Raw genomic sequence first — 24,648 nt, 5'->3', positions numbered from 1 at the left:
ACTTACCTACGTCTAGGCTTAAACTTACCCGGCTCCCGAGACGCGCCCTGATGTCTTGTGATGCACTACCTGAGGGACCTACTAGCATAAATTTTGGTGTAAGCAGTAACGCACACAAAATTTCATGGATTTCCTACTCCTGATTTTAAGTAATGAGCTTTTCTGTCAATCATCTGTTCACCTATTCGTAGCAACCTCAAGCCTTTTCTGAATTCTGGGCATACTGTCTAGTCAACTAAAACTGTCATAATCTAACAGCCAAATCTCATAACAGAAGCAGGCAACTCAGTAGACTAAAAAGGCTGCTGTTTAGTTGCTATGCTGTGTTCGATTCTCGCAACCCCATGGACTGGGGCCCACCAGGCTCCTCTGGGCATGGGATTTCCCAGGCAAGAATAATACTAGAACGGGTTGCCATTTCTTTCTCCAAGGGATCTTCCTGACCCAGGGATTGAACCCATGTCTCCTGCTTTGGCAGGGAGATTCTTTACAGAGCCACCTGGGAAGCCCCCTTAAAAATATTTAAAAGTATCTTGACCAGTGAGTTTGATTTAAATGAGTCATGTTCATACTGTGCTCTTTAGAGCTGGGTTATGGAAGATGAGGTGAGAAGAGAAGGGAGTGTGTGTGGATGGTGTGTGCTGCTCAGATCTTTCCTTTAGAACTAAAGTTCTGAAGACCCAGTCTTCTGTGATGACTGCTGGAAAGCTGCTAGCCGACAACCGCCAGGTATCAGTCCTCTCTGGCAGTCTCTTCTGGCTGAGGAGAGCTCTGTTGTCCCAACTATAGGTCAGTCCTGAAGGATCATTCCTGTTTGAGAACTCCCAGTAGACTCACCGAGGCCTTGCTGTGACTGTACTGAACTGCCCCATCCTACTTCTTTTCCTCGCTTTATAGAATCTTTCTCCAGAGCACTCCCTAGTACATTTCCTGCTTACTAACTTCCCAGGGAACTGGGGCCTACAGCAAAATCAACTAAAACAGCTCTGTTTTTATCATTTATGTTTATGTAGATAAAGCTAAGCTTTATCATAATCACTTACTTACAGTCCCCTTGAAGCCAAACAAACTAAAACCTTTGAAAACCACTGGTCTAACAATTAAACAATGTTATATTAAACCTTATATGAAAAATCATCATTATGGTTTTGTGCAGGGTTAATTTAGGTTAATCTTTACAAACCAACATCTAAGTGTTTTCCTTTCATAATTGTTTCTTCTTCACTTTTATTTGTATGGTGTGTTTACACACACATATGTGTTTACACAACATATACTGTTGTGCCTTTTAAAGCTGAAAATACTTTAATGATAGTCATGAATATTTTTGATATATATGTAAAACCAGGAAAATTTATTGACAGACCAGAGAAGGGCATTCTGTAGATGGCACATAGTCTCAAATATTGAGTTTTTATATATCTCATTCTCCCCTCCTACAAAAATAATTCTGAAGATCTTGTTTTGAACCAACTATGGTATAAATAAGTATACTGTATATAGAATTTTCATTCTTTCCTTAAAAAATCTCCCATTAAAAAATATACCATCAGCTAGTCTCTTGTAATATAGGGGTAAACCCATAACAAAAAAGGTCGATGGTCTTGTGGTAAAAATCACTGTATTCTAGCTGATGAAGTCAATGAAAGGTTAAGTGATTGAACTTTGCTGAAAAAATAACAATTCAAATTTAATAAGCATTTGAATGACCAAGTTTTGGATCTTAGCTGGCTTCTGCTGAGTTCATTCAATAATTTTAAAGAAGAAATACAGCTTGGCTCATCTAGATCTGGATTTTCCCGGTACTCTATTGTCTGGGAAGCTGTACATCCATCAGGCCTTGGCTTTCCGCTCCAGCAATAAGGATGAGGAAAACACACTCTTTTTACTCTCAGGTGACTATACCCACACTTGATGTGGCAGCAATTAACTGACAAGCAGAAAACAATGTAAGGAGTCAGAAGGGAGACTCAGAATGCAGGGCTGTGAAAGGGCATTATTTATTAGAAAGAATAATAAAGTATTTTATACACATGTTATTTAACATATATAATCTGGGCAGCTAGGTCACTCTAGTTGTGAATTTATTCAGGAGCCTAAAATACCAAGCTTAGATACTTGAGAATTCCTGCTCACATTTCTGAGATTTTTAAAACATTAAAGTTTAGTAAATAAAGATCTATTGAAAAATACTGGAAAAAGAAGAAATTTAGGTAGCATGAATTACCATTTGCGTTCTGGAGAAATAGTGATTTCATCAAGCACAACACTGAAAATACATTTTTTTCTAAAAATGTAAGCATATAGTAGCAATACTGTATATGTATGCAAAAAACAGCAATATTCTTCAATTGAAAGTGAATAAACAGCTCTTGATAACATATAAATCAATCCATGCTCTTTATGCAAATAGGGTATATTTTTGGAGTTAAAAAACTTTAAAGTACAACCAACTTTAGGTCTTCTTTGTGAATACCCTCTAGGGAGAATATGAATAAATGAAGCTGATTTATTTATTGACAAAGATTTTGAGCACATACTGTATGCCAGTCATTGTGTTAGGTGATGCAATTATGAACATGACAGACATGTCTCTGCCTGTGAAGCCTATCGTTTAATGAAAGAAGCTGACCATAAACTTTTACAATATAACATGACAGACGTTGACAGGGGAAACACAGGGTTCTCTGAAAGCACATTAAGTATCAAAGTAAAAAGTAAAAGTGAAAGTCGCTCAGTCCTGTCCCACTCTTTGTGACCCCATGGACTATACAGTCCGTCGAATTCTCCAGAATACTGGAGTGCGTAGCCGTTCCCTTCTCCAGGGGATCTTCCCAAACCAGGTCTCTTGCATCGGAGGTGGATTCTTTACCAGCTGAGCCACAAGGGAAGCCCAAGAATACCGCAGTGGGCAGCTTGTCCCTTCTCCAGCGGATCTTCCTGACCCAGGAATCAAACCGGGGTCTCCTGCATTGCAGGCAGATTCTTTACCAACTGAGCTATCAGGGAAGCCCTGTGAAATACCAAAACAGGATTTAAAAGAGGCAGAGAAAATTTCCCCAGGGGACACAATATCTAAATAAGCCTTAAAGCTGTGGATGTGCTAGTCAATTTGGTGGGGAGGAGCTAAAGAGAGAAGGTAAGAGTTCTGGAAGAAAGTACAGCTCTCAGCTGAAAACACCATCAGTAGAGTGAGGCTTGGGAAGGAAGGTGGATACATAGAGGTAAGGTATGTAAGAACCAGTTCACGAGGGGTTCATGCAACCTATACTAAGGACTAAGCATTTTATCATAATGGTAATAAGAAGTCATTGAAAAGATTTAGGCCAAGGACATCAGTCACATTTTAGAAAAATTATTGATTATAACATGGAAAAATGAAGGCAGGAGGTCAGTGAGGATTCTAAGATAGCAATCTATGGATGGCAGTGTGGACTAGGTTAGTGATACTGTGAATGGAGAAAAGTGGGAAGATTAAAGGTATTTTTAGGAGATAAAACACTAAGGGCTTCCCTAGTAGCTCAGTTGGTAAAGAATCTGTTTGCAGTGCAGGAGACCCAGGTTCGATCCCCGGGTCAGGAAGATCCCCTGGAGAAGAAAATGGCAACCCACTCCAGTACTATTGCCTGGAGAATTCCACCAACAGAGGAGCCTGGCAGGCTACAGTCTATGGGATCACAAAAAGTCAGACACGACCGTGAGACTAACTTTCACTTTCACTTTCTAGGAGGTAAAAGAACAAGGTGAAAGAGTGATAGGTTACGTGTGGGCTGTGCTAAGACTAGAAACACAGAAGAAGAAAATGTTTGGGAAAAAGATGCCAAGTTCCTTTTCTGGACATGTTATATTTTGGGTACTAAGGGATAAGCAAGAACAGATAGATGCTGGGCAAGCAGTTGAATGTATGAATCTAATATTCTGCATAGAACTCTCTGAAATGGAGGTGCAGACTGGAGAGCTGTTAGTATGAAATGGTAAGTGAAGCCATGGGACTGGTGGTATTGCCCAAGGTAGTGTGTAGACCGTGAAAGAACAGTCTGGAACATCAAAAATTAAGGGTTGGGCAGAGAAACTGTTATTGTTTAGTCACTAAGTCGTGTCCGACTCTTCATCACCATGGACTACAGCACACCAGGCTTCCCTGTCCTTCACTATCTCCCTGAGTTTGCTCAAACTCATGTCCATTGGGTCAATGATGCCATCCAGCCATCTGTCACCCCTTTCTCCTCTTGCCTTCCATCTTTCCCAGCATCAGGGTCTTTTCCAGTGAGTTAGCTCTTCCCATCAGGTGGCTGATGTATTGGAGTTTCAGCTTCAGCATCAGTCCTTCCGGTGAATATTCAGGGTTGATTTCCCTTAGGATTGACTGGTTTGATCTCCTTGCAGTTCAAGGGACTCTCAAGAGTCTTCAACCGCAGTTCAAAAGCATCAATTCTTTGGCACTCAGCCTTCTGTATGGTCCAACTCTCACATCCGTATATGACTACTGAAAAAACCATAGCTTTGACTATACAGACCTTTGCTGGCAAAGTGATGTTTCTGCTTTTTAATACACTGTCTAGGTTTGTCATAGCCTTCCTTCCAAGGAGCAAGTGTATTCTAAATTTCATGGCTGCAGTCATCATCTGCAGTGATTTTTTGGAGCCCAAGAAAATAAAATTAGTCTCTGTTTCCATCCCCTTCCCCCGCCATCTGTTTGCCATGAAATGTTAAGAACAGATGTCATGATCTTAGTTTTCTGAGTATTGAGTTTTAAACCAGCCATTTCACTTTCACCCTCATCAAGAGGCTCTTTAGTTCCTCTTCACTTTCTGCAATTAGAGTGGTGTCATCTGCATATCTGAGGTTGTTGATATTTCTCCCTGCACTCTTGATTCCAGCTTGTGCTTCATCCAGCCCAGCGTTTCTCATGATGTACTCTGCATAGAAGTTAAATAAGCAGGGTGACAATATACAGCCTTGATGTACTCCTTTCTCAGTTTTTAACCAGTTCATTATTCCATGTCTGGTTCTAACTGTTGCTTCTTGAACTGCATACAGGTTTCGCAGGAGACAGCTAAGGTGGTCTGGTATTCCAATCTCTTGAAGAATTTTCCAGTTTGTTGTGATCCACATTGTCAAAGACTTTAGTGTAGTCAATGAAGTAAATGTTTTTCTGGAATTCCCTTGCTTTTTCTGTGATCCAGCGGATGTTGGCAATTTGATCTCTGGTTCCTCTGCCTTTTCTAAATCCAGCTTGTACATCTGGAAGCTGTTGGTTCACGTACTGCTAAAGCCGAGCTTGAAGGATTTTGAGTGTTAACCTTACTAGCATGCGAAATGAACACAACTGTATGGCAGAGAAATAGGACTTAGAAAATATTCAGTCCAGCAATAATCCTGAAGCCACAGTTTGTACATTAGTTTATATTCTCCTTGGCCAATTCTAGTACTAGAAGTACTAACAGGTATGAAAGTCTGATTTTTAAAATTCTTCTTTCACCCTGTCAAGCCATTAATTCACAATGAAAACTTCTAAAATAAACTGAAATCAATAAACATTTGTAAAATAATTAAAATTATTAATAATTAAAATAACTAAAATATGTAATATTATAGAATCACAAACCAGATAAACAGTCCTTGATTGCTCAATACCTAGCTTTGATTATTTTGAGCTTAATACTTTACAACAGACCTTCTGCTGTAATTTGCCCTCTCAGTTCCATAACTGTTTCTTATTTCCTGATCATTTGGATAGTCTTTAATGGACTGGCAGCTTAGTGATAGCCCAGAAAGATTTTCTCTGGTCAAAACATGTGATTAAATAGAGACATACTTTGGTCAGAAGACAACTATGGTCCATAGTTCCCACATGGAAAAGATTCAAATGCAATTTTGGATGGGTCTGTGGGGATTTGCCTTGATATGCTTCCTTTATGTTTGTAGGAGTAGAAATGGAAATGTGGCCTCTAGAGTGGCTAATCAGTGATGCGCTGATGATACATGTTTAACAACTGGCTTCCCACAAGAAAAGAGCCCTGATTTGTTGTGTTTGCCAATTTTTATAGTGTAAATACTCCCCTCATATTCAGTGTCAGGCTACCAACTTGATGTCACTGAAGGCAAAGAGGGATTAAATGTATACAGTTGGCTTTTGCAAGCCAGTGTAAGCTGGCTCCAGCACACTAGTGAACTAAGAAATGATCTGACTGGTGGCCAGGAATGAAAAATACCTTGTATGTAACAGTTCAGCATATGAGACAACTGAAATCTACAAAACTTAGTTTTTCCTTTAGTGAAAATGGATTTATTCATCCAGAGTCAGTTTACTTATAGGTCTTGACCTTTTCCTTTTGCATTGAGGTATGAGTGATATATACATACACAAATCTAAAAATGTAGCACTATAATTTCTATCTCTTTATTCATAGCAATAGTAGTTTCTAAAATTGGCTTCTGAGATTGAAATGATTGAGAATGTTTTTGAATTAATTCCTTATACCATGAACCAAAGAAATGACCAGTTTCTTTTTATTTCAAGACATCAGTATAATTTGCATTCTAATATCTTTCATAAAATACTTTATTTCCATCAAATGAGCAAAGTTTGTTTTTTCCCTGTTAAAGCAAATGATTTGTTGGTATGCTCTTCTAATAATATATGCAGAAAAGATAGCATCAAAATATCTCATTTCTTTATAGAATTTAATATACATCCTATTAACAGCAGTGTACAGATGCATAGTATTTGACAATTAAAAATTACTTTTAAAAATATTTTCAATATTAGGCACTGGTGGAACCAGAGCTATTATTATGCATACTACTTCTTTTTTACATTCCAAAAGGAAATTAAAACTTCTAGTAGTATTACAAAGAAATACACTTTTTAATATTGAATGCAGATATACAAAATCTCATGACTTCTACTGAAAACCTTGCAACTCTACTGGACATGAATAATGACACCTTTTCAAATAACTTGCACTTATGCCAGGTTCATAAAGGTTACTATTAAAAATATTGCAAACCCAGTAAAAACACAATGATAGAGTACAAAGTCTTTTTTCAAAGTCAATCTTTAAAAGATCTGTATTTACACAAAGGAATAATATTTTTTAGTGCCCTCTGATTGGTACTGTTGTCCAGGATAATCTAATTTTAGAAATCTAAATTGAACATTTTCATCATTTTTCTGCTTCAGGATAGAAGACACTGAGGACATACAGAATAAATTTTAAAAACAGGATTGGGTAAAAACTTTATAAAGTAGAACAGTAAACATTTTACACACTTTAGTTATTACCCTGCCAAAGATAAAAATGACCCATTGCTCTATCTTCCTCTATTTAACTGAAATTTCTAGATAATTATCTCAACTACCTATCCTTTGTCTACATAGAAAGTTTTTTAGACCAAAGTATAAAGATTTTAGATTTTTTAACAAAATCCAAAATATCAGTAAGCCATTTTTCATTTTCTAAATATGTTTAAAGAAATGCTATTTTTCAATATAAAACCCCAAAGTGTTGAAATAAGACACATTAATAACATGCCTGGCCAATTACTGACTTGACTTTAGCAGAGGAATATGATACAACTGGCTGCTGAGTTCCAAATTTAAGCATTTGGTTTTATATTGTAATACTGTACTTTCTAATACAGATATTAAAGAAAATGAGCTTTTTCTTTAAAAAAAAAAGAATAATAAAGAATTTTAGCCATAATACAAATCAATTTTGGGGGGAAAATCCATGTCAAGATAGGAAATAGATTTTTAAAATCTTAGACTAATTGCTATAAAAGAACTATAAAAATGTAAATTTCTGAAAAAAATACACTGAAAATGTTTATCTAGGAAAAAATACAAGGAAAATATTCATTACTATAGGGTACAGTCAACTATGGACCTGGCTTATGATACTTTAAAAATTCACAAAAACTAATTAGCACCAAAATTGTCTAAAATTCCAAATGATACACTGAAGTGATTCCAAGCCCAAGTATTACATTATAAAAAAGTTACATTTAACTTGGGAAGTTTCCTCAGTTAGAATAAATATATTTCTTTTCAATCTTTAGAAAATGTGCTAGCTTTACTGATTTTCATCAAAATATTAAGGTAGTGTATAGAAGTTGTCATTTACATTAGTTTTGGCTGAGCAGGGACAGTGGAAACTCAAGTTATTTCCCAGAAAATATGGATTTATTTGGTTGGGTAAGTGAGGAGCAATTCTCCAGTTAAAATTTTTTGCTCCATGTTTCATGCTTTTTCTTCTAAAATGTTTTATTAGAGCTTTTACAAGATCTATATTGTCTGATTTGAATTTTGTATCCTATTTTCCCTGCTCACTTTTTGGTGTTATTTAAGGTTTGGCATGGGAATTGGAGTATTTAAAAGTGGGCACAGATCACAGTAGTGAACCAAGAGTTATGAATAAGCTACTATATATATGTTCAACCCTCTTAAAATCGAGTGAATTTAATTTTAAACATCAACTTACAAATTTAATTGCAAAACAACAACACACAATTTGAAACAAGGCAAACTTTTCAGCCTTTATGTAGTGAAATATATAACTTCACTAATTATGTATCTGGCTACCAAATGTCAAACGATAGTTCATTTGGCCATATTTTACTGCTGCACATAAATAATGACAAGGCAAAGAATAGCAACTAGTCCAAGGGCTGGTAGGCCAAGGAACCACAGCATAACCCAAAAGAAGATGACTATTACTGGTTCTACAATTTGTTCTCCAAAATACATCCTTGTGAAGCCCATGTTGACGAGGCTTTTGTTCAGTTCACCAAAAAGTGTCCCCATCCTTTTGTAGTCATCTCCAACAGGCTCGCCAGTGTGGTTTTGTGATTCTTCAATATCCTTTGGAAAACAAAAACAAGACAAAATATAAACATAAAATGAGAAACAGGTGAAGGTCTTTTAAGAGTAATGACCATTTCATAGTTCTTTATCTTCCAGAGTATGTACTGGGCATACTTCTGATAACCATTCAGTAATACCTGGGAATGTTCCTTTTGATTGTCACCCAGAACAGCTGTGACTGTGATCACCTTTCAAGAAAATGGAAAGCACTGATTTATTGATTTGTGTGGCCTTGACATTGACTGGACACTCAACTACTAGAACACTGATTTACAAGATGAAGAAAGTAGCTGATCATTTCCATTCATTTTCTGGTTCCCTGGAATTGCACAAAACTTATTAAGTGAAAAATCATGTTCATATTGTTCTTATCAATGACTGTGATTACAGAACAACCTTTTTATACCAACCTCCTGTTCTGAGGCAGGCTCTGGATTGCTCTGTCCTGCTATAAGTAAGCTTCTTTTTAGTCCATTCCTTTGACACTAAGACTTCAAGGACCCAGTCTCATCTCTCTGGAACAGAGCTTGCTGCTACTGTTGAATAATTCTCAGCTATTATGGCTGTGATCTTTCGATTCTGGCTGGGAAGCTAAGAAGAATTCAGTGTAGGTCCTTGATGTCCTAAATGCTTATTCATCGCATCAGGAGAAACTTCCACAAAGGAATAGTTTTGTATAGTAAGCCTAAAAGTTTACCTAGGTATCAGTTCCCCAGAAAATGTCCATGTGTACCCAATCACACATACCAAAAATTATGTGGTATTTCTATTACCTCTCAGTCTTACTACAATTAGGGTCTTTATACTACTATCTCTAGTAGACAGATATTAAGCTACAATCTCTCAGCTTCAACCCCACTCTGTGAAATTCTACGAACACATCTGGCTCCATTAGGCTCTGCCAGTAGAGGAACCAGAGACACGGCACACCAAGAGGAGGAGGACGGGACTTGCTCTTTGCTGTTCGCCTCTCATGGGTTTCTTGAGCCTCTCGGTCTCACTCCAGTGACAGTTCACTCAGGCAGTAGTAGGTCCTTCTGGCAGCAGCCACTGATTTCAGTTTAGTGACTCCCCAACACCTGCAGAAACTCTCTCAATGTGCCTTCCCAAGACACCAGATCAAACCTGTGGGTTCCTTTCCCTCAGATTTCTGGTTCCCAGGGTCTATGGTGTTCCTCCTTTGAGCTCAGAAACACCAGTACCAGGCGAGCAGCGATTGGTTCTTCGAAGTCTGAGTTGCAGCTGCGTGTGATGGGGCCTTCCCCAGTTTTCTCAGTTTTAGTAATTCTCTCTCTCTTCTCTGCTTCCTCAGGCCCAGGAGTGGTGGCTGCTTCCTGGTGTTACTATCTGTGGCACTCTAGCCTACCTTAGTGCTGTGGTTTTTAAACTTTTACGTTAGACTCCTTGGAGGGCTTTGAAAGCCCACTGCCAGGGTTTCTGATTCAGTAAGCCACAATAGGGGCTTGGAGTCTGAGAATTTGCACTTCTAACAAGTTTCCAGGTAATGCTTATCATGCTGGTATTTTTTACATCTTTTGACTATCACTGCCTCCATGTTTTTGCCTTTCCTGTTCTTCAATGCCTGCTTAACAATTCTTTGTATTAACTTATCTTTGCTAAAATAATTGCTATAGTTTCTCTCTTTTCACTAGTGCCTAATTTGGTCACAAAAGAAAAACTATGTCACAGTGACATAGTTGTAATTATAATTTATTAAACCTAATCTCTTTTAGGCATGATGATTCAAATCAGTAATTATTTATTGAACATATACTTGCTCATAGTAGGTGCAAGATAGAAGATTACTCATGTTTAAAAAGAAGACTTTGGGTACAGCATTTCATATGATAACAAGTAAGTATTAAAAGCTACTAAGTAGGCTGTCTAGGCCAGAAAGTAGTTAATTAACTTAACTTGAGACACATTTCAAACACATGAATCAAACTTAGATTCTTTTATTAGAAACCAAAACTTAATCATTCCAGTAATCAGTAAGTAAATAACTAAAAATATTTTTTCATTTAAAAATGCCTTACTTTTTATCCTACATAATAGTTTACATATATAAGGAAAAAATGCAAAAATATAACTTCTATGTGCAATAGTCAGACAAAATGATTTTCAGTGTTTCACTGAAGGGTTTCACTTAAAGTGTTTCACTTTAAGGTGGTGTTTTCCCATATAATAGCAATTTATTTTGAGTACACAGTATCACTGATGTAATGAAAAAATGAGACTCAGTGGGGCATCATTGTTAAATGTATGTAAATTTAAGCCAGAATTATTTTTGAGTTAATTTATACATATAATTTAATAAATTACTTTTGAATTGTAATTTCTACCAAAAAAGAATGAGAAAAACAAAATGTTGTTGAGATATCTGGAGAGTTCAAATCTAGGTTCCCAACACTTAAACTGAATGACCTTGATCAAACTACTTCAGTTTCCTGAGCTTCAGTTTTCTAATCCATAAAATGGGATTTATATGAATCCTTTTTGATATTGATAATATACTCATGAATTATACTCATGAATTATAATTTATTTGTTAACCTTTCCTTATTTTTTGTATTTTAACTTCTGAACTATATTTTCCTTCATTGATGTGCTGTGATCAATTTTATGTTTCTTAGCTTCTCACACTTTTTAACGTGCTCCACGATAATACACTATTATTAAAAAAGAAAAACAAAAATCTTGGTCTTACCTGAGATTTAAGCTTTCTTTTCTTTAGGATAGAACTCAAGGAGTTCCTGATTTAATTTATAATTCTTCTGGTCCCTCAACTTTCTCTTCTACTCCATTGTCTAGCATTGCTGGTACCATTTTTGGCCTCTTTATTTTTTTATTTAGCTTTTTTTTTTTCTTTTTTATCACCTCTAATTTCTTTTAACCTATGCACTTATTGTACTTTGGGGTTTTCTGTTGTTACTAAAGCTTTTAAAACCTTTTTCAGTATATTTGAGGTTTTAGTACAAAGCCAGTACCTTAATCTAAAACAGTTCTTTCTGAAGATTCACTTTAAATTCTTCTACAAACTGTTTGTGGGTTTTTCAGGGGAAGAAGTAGGTGTTACATTGCTCAGTTAACTCCTCAAGGCCAGGTGGAGAGGCAGCAGCGTGAGATCCGGGGAGCAGCTAGGGGGACGGGGACTAGAAATGGGAGGCCCAGAAAGACTGGCCTGGGGGTGCTGTGGCTGCGGCAGCCTGCTTGTCCTTTTTTTTTTTTTTTTTAATATGAAAAATTTCAAACACAAAATTAGAGAAAATAGTACAATGAACCCCTAAGTACCTATCAACCAGATAAAATAATTACTAAAAATCTGCCACCTTGCTGAAGCATTTTTTAATCTGGGCAATCTGAAGGAGAAGAAAAAAGTAAAGTCACTAGAAAAATGCCTAAAAGTGGCATATCTTCACAAATAAAGTTCTGTGGGACCATCAACGATATTCAGCAAAGAACTGGATAAAGGTTCAAATAACCCTAGGAAAAGAAAACAGGCAACATTCTTAAATCACTGACATTACAGTCAATATCACTGCAGTGTTTTCTGTATCAGTAAATATTTGTTGAATAAATGGGGAGAATTTATCTTGTGACTGCCAAGCTTTACAGCAATATCTTGATAGACTTTCTACCTGCTCCACTTCTTGCCAAACAAAAAGATGGACTTATTTTTTCCAAAGTATAATTTATAATTGTAATCTCAAAGCAATTATAGATTTTTATGGAATTATCAGTATGTTTTGTTGTGGATATTATTAAGATCCACTTATTCTTTCCGTAATCAGTAATCCAGTCCAAACCTTAATCTAGTCCACATTCTTTACCTGAGGAAAACCCCATCTATAGCTTCAGAGATGACAAGTCTAAGAGTAATCCTCTGCCCTTTATGAGAAGCTGGCCTTGGAAAGGGCATGTGATCTACTTTGGAATGATGACTTCTGAGTGTCTTCTGGGGAAAATTCTTTGAAGCTCTTCTGATACAACTTTGGAAAGTGATTCTTAACACTTTAGGAGAAATAGAAGAACTATTTCTCCACAGACAGACCTTAAGTAAAGAGAATTTATTATGTTTGAATTAGCTTTCTATTGCTGCCATATGAAATTACTACAGACTTAGTGACTTAAAATGACACAAATGTATCACTTTTTTCTAACCTGTTTTGCAGGTTATCAGTCAAAATTGGCAGACTTGTTTCTTTCGGAGGCTCAAATAGAGAATCATTTCTTTACTTTTTCTAGCTGCTAGAGGGTGTCCATCTTGCTTGGCTCCTAGTCCCCTTCCTCCACCTTCAAATCCAGCAACAATGCAACTCTCAGACCATTCTTCTGTAGTTAACTGTTTCCTCTGACAATAACAGGGGAAGGTTTTCTGTTTTTAAGGACCCTTGTGATTAAGTTTAGTCCACTGAGATAATCCAGGTTCATTTTCCCATCTCAAAGTCCTTAAATTTGATCATATCTACAAAATCTTTTTTGCCATGTAAGATATCATATTTATAGGTACTAAGGATTAAGATGTGGACATCTTTGAGGGGGGAGGAACCATTATTCTACCCACCTCAATATTTAATTTTAAAATTATTTCTTTATATATCTATTTCCTGTCACTATCTATGATAGGAAGGGTAAGGCCATTGAAGAAAAGAACCATATAAGTTCAAACAAGAGTACTTATTATACTGCATTGTGCCTGGCCCTTAGCAGGCTCATAATAAATATTTGTTGAATGAACAATAGAAATATTCTATAGTAATGACATATTAGGCAAAAAACTCCTCAAAAATAAAAACAAAATTTATAAACAACATCAATTATTTTATTTCCCCATGAGTACATCTGTGAATTTGTTCAAATATGTATAAATAGATTCTAGAGAGATTGTAAAATATGATAGCTGTTAGCTAAAATTTACATGCTTAGTTCAGTTCCTAAACAACTGTATTTTAAGAGCAGAGGCTCATATGAACAGCTGAGCTCTGAAGTCCCTGACTTACTCAGAGGTCTCTAATTTCCAGAGGAAGGCAGTAGCGGTAGCATTATCAGTGGTATAGCAGAACAGTGAACACGTGGCAGGCATTGTGTTGTACATGCATTTTCTTGTTTTGTCTTTCCAACAGGCTGTGAGGGAGGCACTATTATTTTCCCCATTTGCAGATAAGGAAACTAAGTTTCAGAGGAGTTAAATGTCTGGCCATTGACTTACACTTAGTGACTGAAGGAGCTATGACAGGAACTCAGACATTCTTACTCCAGCGACCACACCAGTAATCCCTGTGTTATACTCCCTCCAGGTATTGTATTAGTAATAGCTAACATCTGTGTAACACTGCTACGCTCTCAGAGCAATTTTACGTATTTGATCTCTGAAAAAAGAAAAACTATGTAAACACGTTGTCATTTTTCACAGAAAGGGCACATTTAACAGAGTGAAATGAACATCAGTGTCTTTCTGTGCTTTACATCTTTTTCCAGTTTATAGCATACTTGAAGGTGAGTTTTATCAAGCATAAAATTGCTCAAATTTTAATTTTGTCTTATATAAAAATTTAAACAAGGTAAAGCTATTTGCAGCAGTTTAGTAAATCTTTTTATAGTCCATTCAGTATTGACTAGAATTCAGATTCAAATGTGAAAAAAAGAGACTCCAAGCAAGAATGAGGAGATATGCTTGGCAGAATTGCAATAAGGCAAAAACCCAAACCAACCAACCAAATACACACGCACGCACACACACACACACACAAAACACTTCACACATAAAACACACCAATACGAAAATGTAGATGGCATTTACCCCCGTTCTAACATAATCACTTTGTGTCTTTGCCAAATTTTATTCTTTGTATGTGAGGTCCCAATGGAAGAACATTTATCAAATGACAGTTTACTTCATGATCATATAATAGTACAGACCATGACATGCACATTAAATAGTGATATTATTTTGTCCATAATTAATGACATAGGAGTGTATAATTGACTGAAAATCTCTTAAAAATATGCAAAATTAGTGATGAGAAATTAAAGGTGAGCCCTGAAATAATCATAGGATTTTTGAGAGCAAAGAATCTTTAAAGGTAATTAAAGTCTCTTACTTCAGAAAGAAGAAATAAGAGGTTAAATCACACAGCTTTATTAACCAAAAACAAAGACGTTGGAAGCAAGCAGGATGGATTCAAATCTTTGTCATGTATACGAGGCAAATTACTTAACCACCGACTGTCAGTTTCCCCAGGTATAAAAGGAGCATATCACTATCTACCTCATACAGCGTGATAATAAGGAAACAGATAAACTTTAGAATACATACAAAAACCACTCAATGTATGGTAACTAATATTATTACTACATTTTTGGTAGAAATTATGTCCTGTGATTGTTTTTACTTCTGTTCTCTCTCTACTGTAACATGCTGCCTAATACCTTAGTGACCATCTTTCTTGTGATAATTAAATTCAGTTGTATTTTTCTTCATGTGTTATGACAATTTAATTATATAGAAGTCGAGGTGGGATGTTTTCTATGGCACATCCTTATCTATGGAACAATTTGTGCACATTAGTATGGCAGAATCTGCTTATTCACTTTAAGAAGAGTACAAGCTACATTCTATAAACAGGTTTTCACTGAGTGGGTAACAATTCAAGATTCACTTTCAACTGTTTTTTCCGAGTGTAATATTGGAAGCCTGCTGGTTTTGCCTGTCTGGTTTTTATTCTACTTTCTTCTATTGATACCATCTTGATTTAACTTTGGGAAAACCCTCCCCCACCCACTCTTGGTTCCTGTGTTCTGGTGGAGTGTGTGCCCATCCCCAAGTTCCAGGCCTGGTCACTCAGAAGATTTCATTTCCTTGAGCACATGATTAGTTAAGGAATGAGCATATAACCCAAGGCAGGCCAATGAGAGTTCTACCTAAGACGTTTGCTGCAACTACTGATAAACAGGCATCCCCCCTTCCCCAACTGGTTAGCTGCTAAGGTATAGAGCATCTTATTACAATGAGGAGGAAGCTTGCTATGAATGAAGTCAATATAAAATAAAGCCAAGAAATGACATGGTGGATATTGTTTGAATACTTGAATCCAGCTAGGGCATCTACCTCTGTTTTTTGTTTGTTTTGTTTTTTAAAAATAACATGAGCCAATAAATTCCTATTTTGCAAAATCTAGTAAAAGTTGAATTTTTGTCACTTGGAACTAAGAGTTCTGACTACAGATGATGATGATGATAAAAGCAGTAATAGCTACCATTAGAGACTTCCCTGGTGGTCCAGTGGTTAAACCTCCACCCTTCCAACGCAGGGAGCATGAGTTCAATCCCTGGTTGGGGAACTAAGATCAGGCATGCCTCATGGCATTGCAAAAAAAAGAAAACTAGTAATAGCATCCATTAACTGAATGTTTACTATATGCTAGATACTGTGTTAAGTGCTTTATATTCATTATGCTATTTAATCATTATTTATTATAATAAGTATTATTAGCTAATTTCAAAGCCCTGTGTTCTTAATTATAGTGCTCAAGAACTTCCTCATTAATTTGGCTTTATTGTTACTAGCAATAATTAACATGAAGAATATATTAATAATGTTAAAAAATAATAATGGGTTAGGCAAGTAAAGCAATTTTCCTCCAATTAAAAAATAAATAAATAAAAATGGGTAAATGGTGATTGTATTCAGATAACACAAAAGAATAAAGAGTAAAGACTAAAATGCTAATTTCTTCTTGCTACTTTAGGTTAACCTTCCCGAGCTGTCAAGCAGAGCCAGCCTCAATAACCCAAGTCCATGGAAATCATAACTGAGAAGGTAAGCTTATAAATGCACAGTGAGCAAAAGGGGAATGATTTTTGGATGAAGTGAAGTGGAAGTTGCTCAGTTGTGTCTGACTCTTTCCAACCAGGTCAGAATACTGGAGTGGGTGGCCATTCCCTTTTCCAGGGGATCTTCCCAACCCAGGGAGTGAAGCCAGGTCTCCCACATTGCAGGCAGATTCTTTTACCGGCTGAACCAGTAGGGAAACCCAGAAGAAGGTCTTCCCTAACTGGGAATTGAACCCAGGCCACGCTGGTGAGAGTGCTGAATCCTAACCACTAGACCAATAGCACATGGTAACCTGTGAACTGAGGCTTATTAAATGAATGAAGAAATGAACGAATGAATGAACAACTCCTAAATCTTGCTGCAACCTCTTCTCCTTTCACCTGTTTATTCAACTCTAGGTTTTCCCTGCTATCCAGAAGTAGAGTTCCTATGAAAAGGAACCTATGAAAAAAGTTCCTATGAAACCTTCAGTAAACTGAAGTGGTGTAAAGCAAAGAAGCAATTATCTTAGGGCACATCTTGGTATTAATAATATATACACAAAACAAATTGAGAAAAAGCACAGATGCTCACAGACACAATTCAAAGCACTGGTGGCCTGATGCTGAGTGTAGCTCCTGAGGAAGGAGCTTGGCGTGGTCACTCTAGCTACTTGGGATGTGTGCTGCCTCTAACAGTTCACTGCAAACAAAAGCTGAATGCTGTTTTTGCTTTACATTTTTTTTTTTCTTATAAGAAAAAATCCTCTTTGGATTTCTCTGCTAATCAAAAAACAGGTACAAAGTTTCACAAAAGTGAAGTGGTGCAAAGCAAATTTTTGAAAGCAGGGACTACCTGTACTCCCACTGACTTCTTTACAACTTTACTGGGATTGTAGTCTGGTCTCTAACTTCTCTTAATTCACTAGCTTTCTTCCTTCTTGGAGAAGGAAATGGCACCCCACTGAAGTTCTCTTGCCTGGAAAATCCCATGGACGGAGGAGCCTGGTAGGCTATAGTCCATGGGGTCGCAAAGAGTCGGACATGACTGAGTGACTTCACTTACATTCACTTACACTTACTTTCTTCCTTCTTCATTTTTCTCCTTCAGCTTGAGTTCTATGACCCAAATCTCTTTAAAATTTAAAACTCCATTGTCTCACAGGGAAACCCTAATCTTGGAGTAAGAATTATTTCCTCTGTCTGTACCTCAGTACCTGTGGAGTTAGAGAAAGTTATACCATAGGGTACCAACAATTTATGACAACCCTAAACAGATCTTCAAGTACATTCCTATTTCATTTCTCTGCTCAACGTTTTTTTTTTTTTTTTTTTTGCTCTCTACACAGGGCTATTTCAGATCTCTTTTAAAAATCTTCAACTGCCTCCTACTTCTCTCTTTCTTCCTCTCCTCCAGCAAATTACTTGACCTCCTATTTCTCAGGAAAAAGAGAAGTCAGAGAATTTCCTTAACTTTGTGATTCTAAACGTATCAGCTACCAAAGTTTATGTCCATGTCTTTTATTCTCTTTTGTTAGGAATAAAGAAATAAGGAAGCACTCCTTTTCCGTTACCCCTCTGTCTCATGTATCTTCAGTCTTTCCCTCTGCTGGCTCCTTCTCATCAGTATTTGTACATGCTTAGATTTTCCTCCATTAAGCCACTAGCTCTGCCTTGCCTTTTCTTCTTCATAATCAAGCTGTTTGAAACAGTTCACTCTGCTTGTTCCCATTTTTTTTATCTCTGTCAGGAACTGTGAAGGGACTGATGTTTTACCCCTGCAGCTCCCAACGTTTTTGGCACCAGGGACTGGTTTCATGGAAGACAATTCTTCCATGGGCCAGGGCTGGGGTGGGGAAGGGATGGTTCCAGGATGATTCAAGCACACTGTATTACTGTGAGCTTTATTTCTAGTTTGTGGCAATCTCAGGATATTCTGCCTTGACTTCAGGGTTACGGTTCATGCTCCTATGGAATCTAATGCCACTGCTGATCTGATAGGAGGCGGCGCTCAGCTGATAATGCAGGAGACGGGGAGCAGCTGTAAGCACAGACGAAGCCTCACTCACTGGCCCACCGCTCACCTCCCATTTTGAGGCCTGGGACTGGGGATTCCTGTTTCATCCTACAAGTCAGGATCCCCGTCTTGGTGTCAGACACAAATCTCTGGGGTCACAGACAAATGATTTCACTACTCATGCCACAAGGAGCAGCCTGAGTTTCATGCTGATGTTAGCTCTCTTTAAGTCCCACAGGGTGACAGAGTGGCCAAGAAGATGCGGCATGCAATGTGTTTCTGTCACAGCTGAGGGACTTTGAGCTTAGGGAACTCTCACCTTTTATAATGGGCTGTAAGCAAATCTGCCTGACGTTTGTCCCGGGGGAGACATCATCTTTATTACACTGGGTGGCAAACAATCTTTTCTCTACTCTGAAAGGAGACACTATTCCTATCTTCCAAGTCTGTTCATTTAGCAAATATCTTTGAAAAACAGTCCTTAACAAAAGTTCTCAATGCAAGAGACCCATGGAGAATTGCTCCTAACAATCTTCCAATCAGACCTCAACTTCTGTTGGCTTCTGTTCTTTTACACCACCAAAACAGGTCTTGTAAAGATTACCAATAAACTGCCATATCAGTAAACTAAGAGATTTTTAGGGGGCATTCCCTGGCAATCCAGTGGTTAGGACCATGTGCTTTCACTGCTGGGGGCTCAGGTTCAGTCCCTGGTCAGGCAGCTAGGATCCGACAAGTTGTGCAGCATGGCCAAAAACAAAAAACAAAACAAGACAAAGTTTTTCAGTTCTCATTTGATTCAACTTCTAAGCAGAATCACATCTACTTCTGTCAGGAAGCATTTAACAGGAGGCTTCCTGTGTGCTGTTTTGGATCTGTCAGGAATCCTCTGTTCCTTATTAATTGCTGAATATTCAGGAGTTAAGAGGAAAGGCAAGCCTTTCCCCAGGGCTGAGGAATCCAGGCATTTCCTTCGTTAGTTTTCCAATACGGTGATAAGTACCATCTTCCTTCTTATGAACCATACGGTAAAAGTGATTGTTTACAACTCTCTCTCTTTAATATGGATCGCCTTATGTTTTATGAGTCTGGAATTTTAATCTTTATCTTGGCTGAGAATAACTACCTTGTAAGACAGTATATATGCCCACACCATGCTGATTAAAACACCTTTGCTCCATCAGAGCTTGGGTCCCTGTGTCTGTCTTTCTCTCTCTCTCTCTTTCTGGCTGATTCCTTGGAGCGCGAAGGCCGGCTGCGTAACCCAGGGAATATTAGCCTCTTTCCTTCTTTCACTTTCTCATCGTCAACTCCGGACCACCAGGTTCTGGTCCAATAAAGGACCAACATGCTCCTGCTTCATTGACTACGCTAAAGCCTTTGACTCTGTGCATCACAACAAACTGTGGAAAATTCTTCAAGAGATGGGAATACCAGACCACCTTACCTGTCTCCTGAGAAATTTGTATGCAGCTCAAGAAGCAACAGTTAGAACTGGACATGGAACAATGGACTGGTTCGAAATTGGGAAAGGAGTTATGTCAAGGCTGTATACTGTCACCCTGCTTATTTAATTTATATGCAGAGTACATTATGCGAAATGCTGGACTGGATGAAGCATAAGCTGTAATCAAGATTGCTGGGAGAAATATCAGTAACATCAGATATGCAGATGACACCACCCTTATGGCAGAAAGCAAAGAGGAACTAAAGAGCCTCTTGATGAAGGTGAAAGAGGAGGGTGAAAAAGCTGGCTCAAAACTCAACATTCACAAACCTAAGATCATGCCATCTGGTCCCATCACCTCATGGCAAATAGATGGGAAAACAATGGAAGCAGTGACAGACTTTATTTTCTTGGGCTCCAAAATCACTGCAGATGGTGACTGCAGCCATGAAATTAAGATGCTTGCTCCTTGGAAGAAAAGCTATGACCAACCTAGACAGCATTTTAAAAAGCAGAGACATTACTTTGCCAACAAAGGTCCATATAGTCAAAGCTATGCTTTTCCAGTAGCCATGTATGGATGTGAGAGCTGGACTATAAAGAAAGCTGAGCGCCAAAGAATTGATGCTTTTGAACTGTGGTTCTGGAGAAGACTCTTGAGAGTCCCCTGGACAGCAAGGAGATCAAGTCAGTCAATTCTAAGTGAAATCAGTCCTGACTATTCATTGGAAGGACTGATGCTAAAACTGAAGCTACAATACTTTGGCCATCTGATGCGAAGAGCTGACTCATCTGAAAAGACCCTGATGCTGGGAAGGACTGAAGGCAGAAGGAGAAGGGGACAACAGAGGACGAGATGGTTGGATGGCATCACTGTCTCAATTGACTTGAATTTGAGCAAACTCTGGGAAACAGTGAAGGACAGGGAAGCCTGGTATGCTGCAGTGCGCGGGGTTGCAAAGAGTCGGGTATGACTGAGCGACTGAACAGCAACAATTTTTTCTTTTCTTCTGAATTATATGGTATTATATTCTTCCGGTTCTATTTTTATCTCTCTGGCCATGCTTTTCTCAGTCTGCTTTGTGAGTTCACCATCCTCAACTTAGCTATTAAATATCAATACTCAACATCTCGTCTTAAGCTTTCATCTCTTTTCTCTCCATATTTTCTTCCCAAATAAGCTCATTCAAATTTTACAGTTTCAATTACCACCAGTACATCCGTTATTTAAACGTTATATCCAGCTCAGACCTTTCTTCTGCACTCTAAAACCATATATTCAACTGCCTTCTCAACATTTACATTTGGCTATCTTGAATATGGGCTTCCCAGGTGGCGCTAGTGGTAAAGAACCCACCTGCCAGTGTAGGAGACCTAAGAGATGCAGGTTCGATCCCCACGTGGGGAAGATCCCCTGGAGGAGGGCATGGCAGCCCACTCCAGTGTTCGTGTCTGAAGAACCCCCGTGGACAGAGGAGCCTGGCGGGCTGCAGTCCAGGGGGTCGCGCAGAGTGACTGACAGCTTGTACCGCAGCAGCACTTACCTTGAATGTATTTCAATATTCTACACAGCCAAGGCCAAACCTGATTTTCCTCCTCAAAACTGGTCTTCATTCAATGAACAGATTCTCAGGAATAAAATCTATCCTTAATTTCTACAAGTCAGAAACTCAAAGAATGATCTGCAAAGCCTTCTTTTTCCTAATTTCCTGTATCCAATTTATCAATGGGTTCTATTGATTTTAAATCCTAAATATTTCAGGCATTTATAGTTTTCTAATCTTTCTTCTTTGTTGGCTGGTATACAGTCTGCCTTCTTAACACCTCCCTTTCTGGTTCTTTTTATTCGTTCCTGTGGATGTGAGCTACTAGTTGGTGTCATTTCCTTATTCCAATACAACTTTATTTCCACCTTGGTATCTTGTGCTGATATTGTCAAATATATTTCAGTATGTGATAGGCTCAACAATATAATTATATATATATTTTATGCAATTGCTTTTTTAAAACAGTCAAGAGAAGATGTGCTATTATACTATCTTTTGTAATTATTTACATAATTGCCTTTACCAATCCTCTTTTTTTCTGTGTGTGTAGATTCAAAGCACTGTCACTATCAACTGCTTTCATCCTTATAATTTCCTTTAAATGTTCTTGTAAGATAGATGTTTTAGCAAAACATTCTGTTTTTATCTGGGAATGTGTTTCACTTTTATTTTTGAAAAATAATTTTGCTGGATATAGGATTGTGAGTAGGTTTTTACTCTCAGCACTTTTAATGTTTTGTCCTATTGCCTTCTGTCCTCCAAGTTTCTGATGAGCCATCGACTTGACCTTACTGGGGTTTCCTTGGATGTGATGAATTGTTCTTTTGCCGCTTTCAAGACTTTCTCATGCTCTTTCAATATTTTGACCATAATGTGCCTGGATTTCATTGTTATTTCTTGTATGTGTAGCTTAATGCTTTTCATTAAGTTTAAAAAATTTTAAGCCATTATATCTTAGAATATTTTTTATATTTTTTTTAAAAAATTACTTTATCATTCTTATTGTTTGTTTATTTTTTGGCCATGTCACACGGCATGTAGGATCTCAGTTCCCCGACCAGGGATCACACCTGCTCTCCCTGCTTTGGGAGCATGGAGTTTTAACCACTTGACCACCAGGGAAGTCCCGAATATTTCTTATATTCTATAGACTATTTCTGTCTCTTCTCTTCTAATATTCCTATTATTTGTTTACTGATGTGTTTAATCATGTTCCACAACTCTCTGAGGCTCTATTCATTTTTTTCTATTCTTTTCTCTCTCCATTCTTCAGGCTGCATAATTTCTGTTGCTCTACTTCAAATTCACTGATTTTTATCTTCTGCCTACTCAATTTTCATTTGGGCTAGTGTACTTTCAACTCCAGAATTTCCATTTAATTAAAAAGAAAAACAATTTCTCTTAATATTCTCTATTTGATGAGACACTGTCATCATACTTTAATTCTTTAAGCATGTTTCCTTTAGTTTGTTGCATATCTTTATGATAGCTGTTTTGAAGTCTTTGTCTGCTAAGTATATCATCAGGCCCCAGCAAAGACATTTTCTACTGTCTGACTTTTTTTCCTATAGATGGATCAATCATATTTTCCTGTTTTTATACCATGTTTCATAATCTTTTTTCAATAATTGGACATTTCTGATATATTTTTGCAGCACTAGATACTGACCCCTACCACTACTCTGGAGGTGGTGGTGGTGGTGGTTTGCTTATTCGTTTAGTGACTTGGCTGAACTAATTCTGCAGCCTCTGATGTTCCTATTCATGTTTTCTCCCTTGTTTTCATCTTTTACTCTCATTACCTAGAGGCTGTCCCTGGGGTAGTGTAGCCGTTTATTGGTTAGAGGTTGTGCTTATGGTTCCTTAGCCATTATTTTTATTCTTCACCACTGGCTGTATTGGAAACTGCTATTATAGTTCAGAGACTTTACTTCTTTGCCCTACATTCAGCCAGGGACTAGTAGCGTGGAGGTGCCTACACTTACTGCTCGTGAGAGGGTACAGCCTTGGGCATGTATACATTTTCTGGACTGCCGCAGGGGATTGTGAAATTCCTGAGGCTTGCTTCCTAGGAGCTGTCCCTGGGTCAGCGTGGTGTACCGTTCGTCAGTGTTTGGTCACAGGTCGTAATTAAGCCCCTTGTTCTTACTGAGGCTTCTGCCCTATGTCGGTGGGTCTGTGTGCAGCCTAGGGAATGCTTTCAAGTCTGCCCCACATCCTGCTGTAGTGCTCCCAAGTAGGTGCAGCCTCACGCATGCACACTTGCCTTGCTGATCCTCACAGGTGACTATGAGCCCACGAGGGTTCTTCATGGCTGACTCTCCCTGGTTCTTTCTGTAAAACTTCTGGCTGCTCTGTTGTTTTCATGTATTATGGGACTACCAGACTCCTTTTAATTGCACTTCAGCAAGATCTGTACTGTTTCAACACCACCATTAGTGGTGTTTCAACACTCCATTAGGCATGGAGTTCTCCACTCTTTCTTCCCAACGAAGTCAGTCCTCTTAGGCAGATCCAAAGACCTCTTTATTTCTATTATCTGCCTTTCCCCTGGGCAGAACGCCGGCCCCACTGCACGGGAGCTGGGGGCAGAGCCTCTGTCTCCTAGAGTGTCAGCCCTGCTCCGTAAGCAGGCACTGGCGGCGGGGAGCATCTCCTGGCCGGCTTGCTTCTCTCGGTGTGGGACCTCTGCTCTCCAGTGATGTGGGCCAGGGGAACTGGGCCTCCGCGTTCTCAGCGGCTGGGCTCAGGGTGCGGGTTGCTTGGGGGAAGGAAGACTGGGAACAGACTTTGGCCACATCGACCTGGAACAGACTTCCTGTAACACGGAACTGCGAGGGGAGTGGGGGAAGGGATGAGAAGCCCTACCCTTCCAGGGTGAAACTACAGCCCTAGACTGAGAGTTAGGGGGACAGGGGAACCTCATCTTCTTGGCCACACATGCTGGGGATGGAGC

General features: G+C 38.3%; 1 protein-coding gene and 1 long non-coding RNA gene across 2 annotated transcripts in view; one reads left to right on the top strand and one right to left on the bottom strand.

Annotated features, from left to right (window-relative positions):
• Positions 1–16,723, top strand: part of LOC122422225 — a 47,791-nt gene extending 31,068 nt beyond the window's left edge. The window contains exon 3 of the long non-coding RNA XR_006263751.1: positions 16,618–16,723. This is a non-coding gene — a long non-coding RNA (uncharacterized LOC122422225). The remainder of the gene's footprint in view (positions 1–16,617) is intronic.
• The window catches only part of FAM241A (family with sequence similarity 241 member A), a 40,347-nt gene continuing 22,195 nt past the window's right edge, over positions 6,497–24,648 (bottom strand). Inside the window, exon 2 of the mRNA XM_043438564.1 lies at positions 6,497–8,866. Within this exon, the coding sequence (XP_043294499.1) occupies positions 8,621–8,866 (246 nt within the window). The 3' untranslated portion in view covers positions 6,497–8,620. The remainder of the gene's footprint in view (positions 8,867–24,648) is intronic.

This window comes from Cervus canadensis, chromosome 19, assembly GCF_019320065.1.
Source record: "Cervus canadensis isolate Bull #8, Minnesota chromosome 19, ASM1932006v1, whole genome shotgun sequence".
NCBI lineage: Eukaryota > Metazoa > Chordata > Mammalia > Artiodactyla > Cervidae > Cervus > Cervus canadensis.
Note: the sequence above shows the minus strand (reverse complement) of the source record. Positions and strands in the feature narration are given on the sequence as shown.